This window comes from Microtus ochrogaster, chromosome 5, assembly GCF_000317375.1.
Source record: "Microtus ochrogaster isolate Prairie Vole_2 chromosome 5, MicOch1.0, whole genome shotgun sequence".
Taxonomy (NCBI): domain Eukaryota; kingdom Metazoa; phylum Chordata; class Mammalia; order Rodentia; family Cricetidae; genus Microtus; species Microtus ochrogaster.
In genome coordinates this window covers 61,530,649-61,545,765 of record NC_022012.1, presented here as the reverse complement: position 1 = coordinate 61,545,765, position 15,117 = coordinate 61,530,649, and the positions used below count along the sequence as shown (strand labels likewise).

Here is a 15,117-nt window from a genome sequence, read left to right as displayed (position 1 = left end):
TGTTAATCCCAGAGGTGCCAAAAAAAGACCACCAACCCAAATCATCATACCAAATTAAGTAAAGCAAGCTTTTCCATTTGTCTACATGGGCTGTCTCCCCCATGACAGGATTCAAGAGCTTGGCATTGGATATGGGCAAGAGAAGGATTTTTATAGCTCATATTATAAAATATTTAATACTCAGTTTTTAAGATGGAATGGGCACAGTAGTGCTTCGTATTTCATTTGATTCTTTCCCCTATTGGTAGAGGACTTCTGTGGCCACTGCAGTCTAGTGGTGGCTGAGGGTATGTGAGAAGTACACATTTAAAACATGGTGGTTTTATTTTTATCTTATCTTATTTATATTTATTTAAGACAGTCTCATTCTTTAGCCTGTGCTGGCCCTGGAACTTGTCACGTTGTCTAGACTGGCCTCAAGCTCATAGTGAGCCTGAACTGCCTCTCAGTACTGGGATTACCATACCCAGCAGAAACATATTTTTTTTGGAGTGAAGATTATTATAAGTAGTTTTGTAATGTAATGTTTATAGGCATAGCATAACACAGGATAGAGTGCTGCTAGTATGCCGGCCATAGAGACCACATTAAAATGTAATGCTCACAAGCAGGAAAGATGGCTCAGCAGTTAAAGGCACTGGTCCCTTGAGCAGAGGGCCCAGGTTCGATTCCCAGCACCCACGTGGTGGTTCACAATTATCTATAACTAAAGTTCTGGGGGATCTAATATACTTTTCTGACCTTCCTGGGCACCAGGCACACACCTAGGAGACATGCATACATGCAGGTGAAACATTCATCCACATGAAGTAAATAAATCTAAAACTTAAAAAGTAATAAAAAATGTAATTCTTCAGAACTAAGTTGAAGGGTTACAATATCCAGTTACCTACTTGACCGTACCATCTCTAACCAAAACAACAAAAATCTGATGTTTCAAAGTGTGAAACTTTTTTTAAACTATTTTTATTTTGTGTACATTGGTGTTTTGCCTGCACGTATGTCTGTGTGAGGGTGTCCAGCGCCCTGCAATTAGAGTTACAGACGGTTGTGAATTGCCATATGGGTGCTGGTAATTGAACCCAGGTCTTTCGGAAGAACAGTCAGTGCTCTTAACCACCGAGCTATCTCTCCTCTTCAACCCCCAAATGTGAAACTTTTTAAGTTCCAACATAACACCCACAGTTGAACTTGTGCAGCAAACTGTGCCTATTCTACACACTACATGCTACAGTACAGTTTTCGGTCCAGGAAAGGGGCTGGGGATTTAAACACATTCAGAGAGAGAAAGAGAGAGAGAGAGAGAGAGAGAGAGAGAGAGAGAGAGAGAGAGAGAGAGAGAGGTCATCCTTGAAACTAGAATGCCACCTTTATTGGGCATTATATATAGGGATGATATATAAGGCAGCTTATAAAGGGATCCTTCACTGATAGCCACGCCCCAGCCAAACCCACCAGAAACCACTCCCCTGCCATCAGGAACTCCTGAGGGTCTCATGCTCAGAGCAGCTGCAAACACAGGAAAAAAGTTGTTTTGCTCAGAGCAGCTGCAAGCATAACAAGTTGTCTACAGGAAATTCAGGGTCTGGGGATCCACAGCCGCCAACAAACGTGTATGACTTTCACAGCTGATTCTTTAATAGAGTGTGGTTGAAATGCAGACATAATAAAAAATACTCTATGAAATTACCCTCTTAAGTGTGCCTGTGAGCTGTGGTCTATGTTTAAAGTATATACAAATACCACGTATATACAAATATTCCAAAATACTATGCTTCTTCATAGACTTGTAGTTCACAAAAATGATGGTTAATTCTTGCGTCTTTTGGGATTATTTTTCTTCAAAAGTAAATATTAGAAAATGATTTCAGGTGAAGCCGAAGGAAAAGAAAGCAAGATCTATCAAGATATCCATGTAAAATTACTGCAACAATTTTAGAAGGGCCCATATTTTGAGTCCTAATGTGGTTGACCCATTTTTCCAGAAAGGGGGCTTGGAGAAACAGTGGTGGGAGTGACTAATGAAGCAGGGAGATCACCTGCAGTGGGCCAGATCCCAGTACTAGGGATGCAATTGTGATTATGCTAAAACCTCCACCCTCCTGGAGGTGGAATCTGGGGATGACTATATTTTGGTAAATGTGCCTTGTAAAATGTTTATATGGAGAGTGTTTCTATTTACATAGGGATTTCCTGTTTGGGGGGGTTAGGAAACTATGGCCTGGGAAGCAGGTCCTGCCGTCCGCCTGTTTTGTGAATAAAGTTGTGGTGGACTGCAGCCATGTCATTTGTGACCGCTCCTCTCCTCCAGTGATGGGTGAGCAAGGGATGTGGAGCCTTGGCGCCTCAAGTATTACTGATCCTTCACAGAAAACGTTTACTGGTCCCCGCTCTTTTCTTATTTTCATATTAAGCTGCCATTTTATCCTTGATGTGTTTTAGTGAAGGATCGTAAACTGAGTTAAATGTGTTGGAATTCCAACTTGACAGGATTTAGACTCACCATGGAAACATGCCACTGGCTAAGTCTGTGGCTGCGTTTCCAGAAACTTTAGCAGGGAAGACCCACCCTGAATGTGGGTGGCACCGTCCCGAGGCTGGAGTCCCAGACAGGACAGAAGTGAGAAGAGGGCTGGGCACTGGCCGTGTCTCTTCCTGCTTCCCTCCAAGGATGCCATGTGAGCACTTGCTTCCTTCTGCCAGGATTTCCCCATCTGACAGCTGAACCTTCAAACTGAGCCTAAACGAACTCTTTCTTCACTTTTCCCAGGCACAGAAGAAGGCAAGCAGATGATGGGTTTCCTCTTCCCCCGTGCAGTCAGTGCAGGGGCCGGAGACACCTTTATTGCTCTCCTTTGTGCAGGTGCAGGCAAGGCAAGTCCTCCGGAATGAAGTTTCGGTCAGTCTCACAGCCACTGTTCCTAGCAGGAAAAAGTAGCCGTCCAGAGTCAAAATGCTTGTAAGATTTGTTAAGTGTGTACGGGCGGAAGACTTAGGTCCTGGGAGAGAAACAGAAAAGATGTGGACTGTTTTTAGGCAGCTTATAAAAGAACTTCACAGAAAGTTGTTCCAGATTTGAACAAATTAGTAATTTGTAATTAGTAAACAGAAAGTAATTAGACACCCGTAAGTGCAGTGCACTTCAGAAGGCCTGTGAGAAGGGTCTTTAGGGGCTTGCACACAAGCAGACTTAACTGTGGGGCAGGGGAAAGCAACAGAACCTCGGCAGAAAACCGCCAAGGCTGTGAGCTCCTCTCAGAGCTGGAAAGGGTAAGTGGCTTTGGAGATGACAGCTAGAAATCACCAGTCTGTACATAAGTTTGTATTTCTTGTTCTTAATTCCTGGCTGGCTTTCTTGTCTGCGGGTTAGAGGGTAAAGATGTTACGCGAGGGAGAAAACACAGACACACGGTGATCCCACGTGGGTGCACTTTTAATGGGGGAGGGGTAACAACAAACAGGAAAAGGTGTGCAGAGACAACAGGAGAGGTGGGGAAAGAAGGGGAAGGGGGGAGCGCTTGGCGGCTCTCACTTTTTAACGGGGAATACAAAGGCTTCTGGGAATATGTCCGTGTCCAGGAGAACGCTGGGAACTGTAGTTCCGCAAAGGAACAACAGTATTCCTATGTAACTGTGACACCGACTCCTTGACCATCAAGGTTCCAAAATAAAGAATGGACTAGAGTTGTGCTGTCCCAGGCCTGGTGTCCAGGCTGTGAATGAGCATGCTACACGGTCATGAACAGAGAGAGGAGGGAACTGGGGCAGGCCCAGGAAGGTTTGCGCCAATGTCACCTCGCTAGGAAAATGCTAACGTTTATTTCAAACATTTGCCAGAACTCTTTGAAAGAAAGCCTTTTTCTATTTAAATAGAGCATTGCCCTGATACAAAACGCTCCCCAAACAGCATGGGAGAACCTCCCTGTGACTGGAGGCCTAAGAGGCCTGCAGCTCCAACTGCCCTGTGCTGTTCACTCTTCTTCTGCTTTAGAACTTCAAAATGCTTCCAGAGAGCTCAAACGACTACCTGATCTTTGTTTTGGCCCTGAAGAAACAGACACGCTGCGAGTTTTCTGTACCCAAGGAGGTACAGAAAATAAATAGTGAAGTCTAAACTTCATATCTGGACCAGCCTTCAAGAACCCGCTGTGTGCAAAAGGAGTGTGCACTGTGAAAGCACAAAGGGTAGAGAGATGTGGGCTGCACCCTGCAGAGGACTGTCTGCTGGGTCACTCACCACAGGGCAGGGGCTGGCACAAATGAGGACAGGCTGCTATATGACACTGTGAGCAAGGATCCGTAGCTGTGTCTGTCCATGGGACAGGATGGGAGGTCCAAAATGGATGCATGAACCGATCTGGGCAAGACGAGGCAGTTCTTGGAGCCTTCCTTGCCACCTTGCTTCAGTCAAATACATTATAACAAAGGCAGAATTAATTAATGCAAGCTGGGCAGTGGTGGTGGTGGTGCACGCCTTTAATCCCAGCACTAGGGAAGCAGAGACGGGCCTGGCCAGTCTTGGTCTTTATGAGTTCAAGGCCAGCCTGGACAGGCTCCAAAGCTACAGAGAAACCCTGTCTCAAACAACCAAAAAAAAAAAAAAAAAAAAAGTACAATAACCATCTCTATTGTACAACAATGTGGATACACAAATACGGATTGCCTCACAACCGTGGAAAAGGCAATTGTTGGTCTTTTAAGCAAACTGTAAGGAACACAGCTATTTGAAGCTGCCCTCTGCTTTCAGGCTAAAATCCCAGTTAATCATAGGTAAATGTGGAAAGAAGTAGGGAAACTTGACTTGGAGTTCGGGTTCCATAACAATTAAAGATACCAAGTAGTTCTGTGGTTTCTTTTGGTTGTTTTGAAACAGTCTCATGTATATCAGACTAGTTTCAAACTCAGGTGGTCAAGGATGACCTTGAACTTCAGAATGTCCTGCCACCACTTTAGGAATGCCAGGATTTACAGGCACGCACCACCACGGTCAGTTTATGCTGTACTGGGGATTGAACCCCACATAGGGATCTTAAAGGATCCCATGCAAGGGAAATTGTATGTAAAAATACTCCAGGGTGAAGAAGGGAACACTCTGTTTTGGCCAGCTAGTTCTCCAGGCATCTCTGATTGCTATCAGAGTAAATTCTGGACATTTCTTATTGAAGCTTTGTGTTGTATTTATGTCATGTGTTCTTTCAAAATGAAAACACACAGTAGGTTCAAGCACAAAGCAAACCTTAGGCAAGTAAACAGTAACCTCTTCTGCATGTCTCTGACTACAGCCTCTTCAATCCTTATGACTGTTATGACTTAAAAAGAAAGTGGCTCCTGAGCTCAAGGCTTGGTCCCCAGCTAGTGGATGCAATCCTTGAGAGCTGGTTGGGTCCCAAGGGTTCTGACCTAACTAGTGGGTTCATGATTTGACAGCGGCATCAGATGGTGATGGGAATCTTTGGAGGTCAGTGCTAGCTGAGGAAGTGAATCACTGAGGATGTGTCCTCTAGGTTCCCACTGTATCCCTTTCTTTCTGTCAGCCCCAAGTACAACTTTGCTATAATGGTGTGTTCATTCTTTGACTCAAAGGATACATGGCAGATGATAACTATACATACATCCAACATAAATCATAAGCTTAAAACATTAAGATATTTTTGTGGGTTATTTGGTTGGATTTGTGTGTGTGTGTGTGTTTCTTGAGTGTGAGCTTTGTAGACAACATCATTTCCAATGTTAAAGGTCGGACATGCCTGATAGCACATCCTTTGTCACAGTGCTCAGCTTTTCCACAGTCCAGAAACAACAAAGGCAGCCAACTGTGGGTTGAACCAAAACGTATCATTTCTCCTTTTAAGTTGTTTGTGTCTAGTATTTTTTCACAGTGATGACAAACTGACTCATTAATAATGCCAGTGTAGCCTTGCCCTGCTGGATCTGGAATGCCTTTACCTGTTCTTGATAGAAGAGTGAGTTCAGCATCAAGGACATATTTAGTTAGGTCATCCAGCATCAAGGACATTTAATTAGGTCATCCAGCATCAAGGACATTTAGTTAGGTCATCTAGCATCAAGGGTATTTAGTTAAGTCATCCAGCAAGACTCAAAGGCAGGTATGTTTGGGGAGTGTGCAGCAGCCCTGCTGGTGGCAAACAGGACTGAGCTCCTGTCTTTCTGTTCATCCTTAACAAATGAGGTCTCATCTTTGCATTGACATCTCCAGTACAGCACATCTTTATACAGCTGCGATCAAGACAAATCTCAGGCCGCTTCTCGGTCACAGGTCTCCTTCCGACTACAGCCCTCTGCCGTCACCCACTCACTTCCCTTTTGATACCATGTGCTGGGGCTATCATCCCATCTCTTACTGTTTTTAGTAGGAAGTGCCGTGTTTTGCTGGGTTTAAATTAAAGCCTGGGACTAGAGCAGGTGGCTTCTAGACCTGAATCTGCTGATCTGGCATAAAATCAGGGGCCTATAAGCTAAGGAAGGGTAAAGCTGCTGTTGAGTGGGCCAGCTACGGCATCTGCCAGAACACCCTCTCTTCCTCTTTGTGTTGTCTGCCAGTCACCGTGTTGTGTCCCAGAGTAACTGAGCATCCTCTCCCTGTTTGAACAATCCTGATCTCAGATGTTTAACTTCTTCTTGCTTAGATATGCTTAGAATTGATTTTTCCTTGGCTTTCTGCGTGGTGCTAGTTTGACTATCACCGCTCTATTTTTTAAGTATGGAAAGTAATTAAGGTTGGAGAAGGAGACGGCTGCCTGTGGTGAGCTGCTCTGTTCTCAGGATCCATACAGAATGCAACTAACCTTTTCTCTAATACCGTTTCTGCACACTTGAGAAAATTTTATGGCTCCCCAACCTCCTGTGCCTCTAGCAATCTATGCTCTCATTGAGGACCCTCACTGTGTTCTTTAATGTATCTCTTTAAAGTTTGGCATCTAGAAGTGAACAGCAGTTCAGCTTGGTTTGAGCCCAGCATTGCCATGTTGCGCAACCCAGTAGACACCATTCCTGTTGTGTTTTATGTAAATGAAATGTCATGAAATCTCGAAATATATCAGCTTAGTCTGAGTATTATGTTTCTAAATTAGGTTCCACTAGTGTGCTCTCTGAGGCGGAAGGTGGAACTTTTAGAAAGCTATCTAAAACCAACGGTTGTTTGGTTTTAGGGGTGGTTTTGTTGGTTTTTGTTAGTTTGTTTGATAGTTAGTTTGCGGTTCAATAAGGATCAAACCCAGGCCATGTGCAAGTAGGCACATGCTGTACCACTGAGCTACATCCTTAGATGAGAAATATTCTGTAGAGTTCAAATTCAGCACCCCAGGTAGTAAGACTTTTAAAAAATAAATCTCTTTCCATCGTCCAAATAACATAATCATATATTCCACATCCCAAACTGTGTCTACTCATGTTTCTGATTAAGTCAGGTCGATTGCCTTTGTTTAGGCCTCTGTCATGTGTCCCTCAACCATGGCAGTGGCCCCTACTTTCTGCCTTTGCTTTCTCTGCCCTAACAACTATTCATTCTCTGGGGGAATCTTCCTCTTGTGTTTCTCTGCAAGACTCTGGAGGTTTCCCTCTGCAGGATAAAGACTAAAGCTCCTATATGATACACAACCACCTTCATAACTGGGCCCCACTCTGAAGTGCTAGTTCCCTCCACTGCCCTTGCCTTCCATGCGCCATAGCCCTCCCTGGAGAACTTTTAAAACTATCAAAACTGGTTCCCACTCAACCTGCTTCTTAGGGGTGGGTGGGCCAGCAAAATTTGACTAGAATTGTACATGGTCAATTTGACATCAGTGCGTGAAGAGGCACTAGACTAATCTGTCATGCCATCATTATGTAATTATTTGACATGCCAGCCTACAAAGCTTCTGCCCTGACACAGTGTCAGTCAGATCTTGTCACAATAATTGATTTTTGTTTCTTGATAATAATGGCAAATTGTAACGAGGAGGAATTGCTAGGGAATTTGTGTGTTGGCTGATTCATTGTGTCCTTTTCTTAGCGATCCAGAAAGGCATTGTTGCAGTTACCCAATTTACGTGGATAAGGAAATAGCGGTGCATTAACTGCGAAGCAAAGGCTCTTGTTAATAATTGGTAGTATAAGGCCATTGCAAAAAGAGAAGCGGAGGTGCCCACACAGCGCTGTAATATAATCGCTATTAAGCTTTAGTCAACACAATTCATCAAGGAGGTGGAAAAGCGTGAGAGGATTCAGAGGTGAGTGCCAGAGATAATTAAGGAATGGAAAATGGGTCCTATGAGGGAAGCTGTGCAGTTAAGGCTGCAGGAAGCCAAGCAACACTTGATTACTAACTTTATGTGCATGTACACTTTCGTGACATGGTTTCTTCCAAACACTAAGATTACCTTGAATAGCAGCGTGCAAGATTGGGTGGAGAGGAAGAAAAGTATCTAATGAACTAGAAAACAACAGTAACAACAAAAATGCAGCCTGGTCATAGCAGGCCCCTAGTTTTAAAGAGCAACAACTTACCATTATCTAAGGAACAGAGCAGATGTAACCTAAATAAGTAAATAAGTAATAAATGTTTATTTATGAGGCTGGTGTAATGGCTCAGAAGGTAAAGGTACAAAAGCAAAAGCCTGGTGACCTGAGTTTGATCCCAGGAACCCACCCTTATGTGGATAAGGGCAGAAGAACTGACTCCACAAAGTTGTCCTCCGACCTCCACACTCATGCCACGCCACACCTACTCACTTCCCCAACATCGTGCCCTTCCAAATACACAGCACGCACAAAGATAATAATAAAAATAATAAAAACTTAAAACTAAAGAATGTAGTTCATTAGTTCGGTGATTCTTGACAAATCACAGCTCCAGAGAGTTATGTTGTTGCTCTTGTTGTTTGTTTGGTGAGTGGGAGGGTGCACTGGTTGGTTGGTTTCTGGAAGATGACATACAGTGGTGGCTTGGGAGTCTAAATCCACTGCAGAAGGAGCTATGGGTGCCCATAGAAAGTAAGCACACTGCCAAGTAGATGAGGGTGACCATGGTGAAGGAGGGGTCAGCCGTGGCACCGCTGCTGTTTCTTGGCTGTGGCCAGGTGTTCTTTGCATCAGCTTGAAGCAAGTCCTCGATGCAAATAGTCCACAAATGATGATCATACATGGAAGAATGAGGGAGTCTAGAAAGGTCATACTAAGAAAATCTGCGTTCATATGTTTTAAATGATGGTAAACTGTTCAGTGTGGTCTATGTGCCTTTTTAAAAGATCCCCTCTTTCTACCTCTTTGAGGAGAAACATTTAAACTTTTAAGCTGTAGAAATGTTAGATTTACAGAAAAGCTACAGGAGCTCCCAAACCTACCTCCCTTGCTGGCATTATATTGTGTTTGAGTTTACATTCCTTCATGTCTACAGAAAATGCACATCTCTGTGTGTAGAAGATATTTAATACTTGATAAAGTAGCCCAGCTGTGCTTAGCCAGGAGAAGGTGGGCAAGGCTAAAGGATAGCATTGGTAGGCTAGGAATATCAGATGCATTTTCAATTCCCATTATTCTCAGCTTATGGTGGCTTTATCAGGACGTAATCCCATATGAAACTGCAATCACATCCATCATTGTCCTTTATCTCCAGATCTTTCTGTGTATTTTCCAGTAAGAACACAAGTGCTATTACTGAGCCCAGCATAGGCATCCACTTCAATAAATTTAAGACAGATACAATAGTTATCTAATTTACTTGCATTTATCTGGTTGCTTCCATTGACTGGATAATGTCTTTTTATACAGCATTTTCTTCTTTTTCAGAGTAGAATCCAGCCGAAGCTATGTTTATGAGCATGGGCAGCTGAGAAGATACAGCCCAGTGAGTAAAGAGTTTGCTGTGCAAGCATGAAGACTTGAGTTTGGGTCCTTAGCACCCATATATAAAGCCTGGGTGTGCAGATGTGATCCCAGTGCTAGGAAAAGGAGAAATGCAGAGAAAATGGATCCTAGAGTTCGCTGTCTAGCCAGTGTAGCCAAAACATTGAGCTCCAGGCTCAGTGAGGGACCCTGTCTCAAAGAAACAAGGTGGAGGGAGGTAAAGGAAGATAGCTAAAGTTGACCTCTGGTCTTCATGAGTGCACGCGCAGGTCAGTGACCTATGCCCACATGCAAACACCAGACACGCATGCATGCATGCACACACACACACACACACACACACACACACACACACACACACACTTACACAAAGGTATCTGGGGTTCTCCACAACGAAATGCTGGAATTATGCCTTTAGGTTACCCATTTTTCCTTCTCTATCCTAAGTTTAAACCCTTATGTTTTCCTCGCTGCTCCTCATGCTGCTGGCATTCCTGTTCACCATACAACACACCTAACTTTCCTTCATGACTCAGTTTATTTGCTTTTCTTATTGCCTCCTAAGCCCAATTGGAATGGACCCATCTGGAAACCAAGCCAACTAACCCTGCTCCATATTCCCTCCCAAATAACCGGTACTCTGGGCCTACTTGAAATACCACCCCCCTCATTCCTTACTATGGTTAAGATCTTTAAAAAAAAAAAAGGCCCTTATTTACAAATATTTATTAATATTTATGTGCTTTATGCATATGTATCAGCCAGCAGTGGAACACTTCACTGTAAAGAATAGCACAAAGAAGCTAGGGAATCTGATCCTGAAGGGCAGGAAGAAACAAAATGCCCTTGCAGGGGAAGGAATGGAGTGGGAGTGGGCTGAGCTGGAGCGCTGCGTGCTCTCTCAGCTGTGTGATAGCAAGTAGGAAAGTCAGGACTGCCGCCGAGATATTTCCCAAGGAGTCTAAGTCATGCACAACTTTTTACAAGAACACAGTCTAGGTTTACTTTTTTATTGTTGTTTCTTAGTGTTGAGCTTATCTTAGACACAGAAAATTTGCAAACAATAGTAGAGTATTAGAAACTGCACTTGGCATCTCCATCTTAGGTAACCGTAGAGCGTGATCAAGACTAGAGAATGACTATAGGGTAGTAACGTTACTGACTAAACTGCACACCGCAGGTGCCTTTCATCGCCTCCATTGCTGTCCTTCTCTGAAGAGCTTATCTTGGATCCCATGTTTGAATTTAGCTGTCTCAGCTCCTGTAACCTTATAGTTTCTCAGTCTGCTCCCGTCTTATGATCTGGACTCTTTGGAATACTGCTGGCCAGTTGATTGTAGACTCTACTGTGTCCCTCATTTGGGGCCTGCATGCTGTTTCTTCGTGATAAATTGACTGAGATTCTGCTTTTATTTTGTTTCATTTTGGTTTTTTGAGACAAGGTTTCTCTGTCTAACAGCCCTGGCTGTTCCAGAACTCGCTTTGTAGACCAGGCTGGTCTCAAACTCACAGAGATCCACCTGCCTCTGCCTCCCTAGTGCTGGGATTAAAAGTGTGCTCCCCCACACCCAGCTGAGATTCTGCAGTCGTAAGAGAATTCTGTAGACTGCATTTTTAAGCACACTGACTGGTGTTGTGCCTTTCTTATGCATTGCATCTAGAATTTATTAATCATATCTCATTAGTGAGGATATTGAAATTACCTTTGGCAAGGATATTTGGGGGTTTTGTTTGTTTTATTTCAAGACAGCTTCACTGTATAGTTCTGGCTGACTTGGAAGTTTCTTTTTATACCAGGATGGTCTCAAACTCACAAGAGATCTGCCCCCTTCTTGCTTGAATATGCCACTACCAGCAGCTAAGGAGACATTTTTATTTTGTTTTTTTCATTTGGTTGGGGGGGGGTTGTTACTGTTTTGTTGTTATTGTTTAGTTTTGTTTTTTGGATTTCTTTCTGTAAAGTTATGCCCTTCCTAGTAGTTAACCAGTATATTTGAGATTACACAATGTCCTCTTTGACCCACCCATTAGTTTCTTCGTGTATCAGTGAGCCTTGGCAACTATAAACAAGTCTTACTGCGGTATTTACTTAGTTGTACATTTCTTCTTCCCCCCTTTCATTTTCCATTTATTGATTGGAATTCTTTAGGAAGGAGAAGCTGCATAGACAGGAGTTGGATACAGAAAGGCATGTCCTTCAGTCGTTTCCTATCATTTGAATCTTCACAGTACTAGGTTAGCAGCCATGGCATACCTTTACTGTTTTTATTAAGTGTTTATGTTATGAGTGTTTGACTAAGAGCATTGTAGCCACCTGGGTTACAAAGCTTTATTTTAGGCAGACTAAATGACTCTCAATTATGTGTTTTGAGAAAAAAAAATTAATGACATTATTTTTTTTAAAAAAAAAAACCCTACAACAATGGTTATCACTGAAGTTGCTATATATCTTCTATATAGGCCTTGAATAATTCATCCTCTGTTTAGCTTCCAATCATCTAAAAAAAAATATCGAGCTGTTGATGCTTAGCTACAAATAGTTCATGAGGCACATGTCAGTTTCCTTCTGCAGTGGGACACTGGCTTCCTCGGTGTCTGGATGTTTACACTGGATGTTTACAGTGTAGCTGGTGTGCAGAGAACGTGTTCAGCATGGGTCCTCTTAGTTCAGCAGCCCTCAAACAGCATAGTTATTCAGTTTTACCAGAGAAGCACCTAATTGGAGCTAATTCATCTCTTCAATTTTAAAACATACTATCTCTAATTTTATGAATTTTTCAAATACTTATTTGTATTTGAAAGGGAGTATGTAAGCCAGAAGTTGACAGCTTTTTCTCTGACTCCAGAACATAACTACTCTCAGCTATACAATGTCAGAAATACTCAGTTCTGCTATTGTGGATAGAGATAACAAGCAAATGTATATATGCTTTGTCCCAATAAAACTTTATTTAAACGAGTGAATGACAGTCTAGTGACTACAGTTCACTAACCATTGTTTTAGACTACAAAAGTATGCAGATCCAAAACATTCATTAGCATCTGACCTAATCCTCCATGCTTTTCTACAGGCAGAAGACTGACCTTTGAAAATATGTATTTGGGAGATAATCACGTTCTATTGAATACCCTGTGCTGGTGCTGCCATCGAAAAATCTGGTTACAGTCTGGGGAGGCCTGCTACTGCTGCAGGACTGGACCATCTCGGCCCTGAGATGAGCGTCCTGACAGAGCAGGCGCACCATGAATAGATACACAACGATCAAGCAGCTTGGGGATGGGACCTATGGTTCTGTCCTGCTGGGAAGAAGCATTGAGTCTGGAGAACTGATCGCCATTAAAAAGTAAGTTCCTTCTTCCCTCTTGTGAGCTCATGGTCAGTTCTACCTATCATGATGATTTCAGCTCTGTTCTGTCCATTCCCTGTCTTTGAAACATTTCTAAAGGGGAACGGACGGGAGCCATAAAGAAGAACATTAGGTGACAATTCTAAAGTCGTAAAGAAACTGTATGACTTCTGATGAGGTTTAATAAATTCATTTTCCAGAAGAGAAAATGTGTTTATCTGGTACCTGCTGTCTATGTCACTTATACTTAGCTTTTGCAGCCACAGTTCAGACCTGTTGAGTTAGTTACCTATGACCGTATAGCAATTCACTCCAAACTTGTAGATTAGAGCAACATACATGCCTTCTATCTCAGTTTCTGTGCGTCAGCACAACTTAGCAGAGTTATCTGGTCCAAAGTCTCTTCTGAGGTTGCAATCAAAATGTTGCTCAAAACTATGGTGTTATTGACAGCTGGGCGGGGAAAGGCTCTGCTTCCAAGCTTACTCCTGTGACTTTAGGTTACAGTTAGAACCTTGTACATTGTTGACCTGAGGGTCTAGGTTCTCTGCTAGTTGTCAGCCAGAGGCTGCCTCTTAGCCCTGTGCCATGTGGACTGCTCCAAAGACTAGTTCACAATACGGTGATATAGGCAGTAAGAAAGCAATAGGGGCTGAGAGATGGCTCAGCAGTTAAGAACTCTTATTCCAGCCGGGCGGTGGTGGCATGCGCCTTTAATTCCAGCACTTGGGAGGCAGAGGCAGGTGGATCTCTGTGAGTTCGAGGCCAGCCTGGACTACAAGAGCTAGTTCCAGTACAGGCTCCAAAGCTACAGAGAAACCTTGTCTCCAAAAAAAACAAAAGAAAAAAGGACTCTTATTCCTCTTATAGTGGATTGGAGTTCAGCCCCAGCTGAACTACACAGTTCAACAACCTGTAACTCCAGTTCCAAGAGAGCTAATACTCTTTTTTGGTTTCTGTGACCACTTTCACACACATACTACACATAGTGCCCTATTATACATATATACATTAAATAAATAAATAAATTTTTTTCTTTTAAGAAAAAGTCTTATATGGAAGTCAGATCTTTTTATTCTTACAAATCAATCATAGAAATGACTTCCTCTAAAATGATGTGCCCTTACTGGCCAGAAGTGAGTTACTGAAGGAGAAAGGGTATGCACAGTTATAAATAGACGAAGATAGAGGTCTTTGGGGACCAAATTAGAGTCTGCTTGCTGGGCACTAAGACCTGTAACCATTTAAGAATCATTCTTACGTCCAAACTGAACTTACATCCAGCATAGCACGTTCCACTTTTATTCCAGACTGTTTATCCTTCTTATCTTTGTTTTGTTTTGTTTCTATGAGACAGTCTTGCTCTGTGGTCTAGGCTGGCTTTGAATCCACACTCTTCTGCCTTGCCTCCCAAGCACAGGTTACAGAAGTGTGGTGTTCCTTATGACTCTGGTTTCCCTGTTTCCAGCAGCTCAAAGCCTGAGTTCTCTTGACTTCGCTCCCACTCATACCTGACCTTCACTCATCCGGTCCTGTTAATTGTACTAAATGTCCATCTGGTCTACCTACTCCATTCCTACTAGAACCTCAATTCCAACCTATTACCATTTACCATCCGACCACCAGGTCCTCTATAGGGCTCTTGGCTTCTGGTCACGTCACTGCTCATACCAAACTGAAAAGACAGTTCATTAAAACCACTAGTGTTAAACATTCTCCTTGTCTTCCTGCTCTTTGCAGCCCTGTGCTAGTTGGTTTTCTGTCAGCTTGACACAAACTAAAGTCATCTGAGAGGAGGAAACCTCAACTAAGAAAATGCCTCCAGGGCTGGAGAGATGGCTCAGAGGTTAAGACTGCTCTTCCAGAGGACCTGAGTTCAATTCTCAGCAACCACATGGTGGCTCACAACCATCTGATGCCCTCTTCT

The 15,117-nt window shown here is 43.0% G+C and overlaps 1 protein-coding gene across 5 annotated transcripts in view; it reads left to right on the top strand.

Annotated features, from left to right (window-relative positions):
• The window catches only part of Ick (intestinal cell kinase), a 62,632-nt gene that overhangs the window by 9,685 nt on the left and 37,830 nt on the right, over nt 1-15,117 (top strand). For 3 of the 5 annotated variants that reach the window (XM_013346410.2, XM_026778968.1, XM_026778969.1), the window contains exons 2-3: nt 9,787-9,844; nt 12,915-13,187. In XM_013346410.2, coding sequence (XP_013201864.1) covers nt 13,087-13,187 — 101 coding nt within the window. In that variant the 5' untranslated portion in view covers nt 9,787-9,844; nt 12,915-13,086. The remainder of the gene's footprint in view (nt 1-9,786; nt 9,845-12,914; nt 13,188-15,117) is intronic. The other 2 variants (XM_026778971.1, XM_026778970.1) reach the window with 1 other exon arrangement.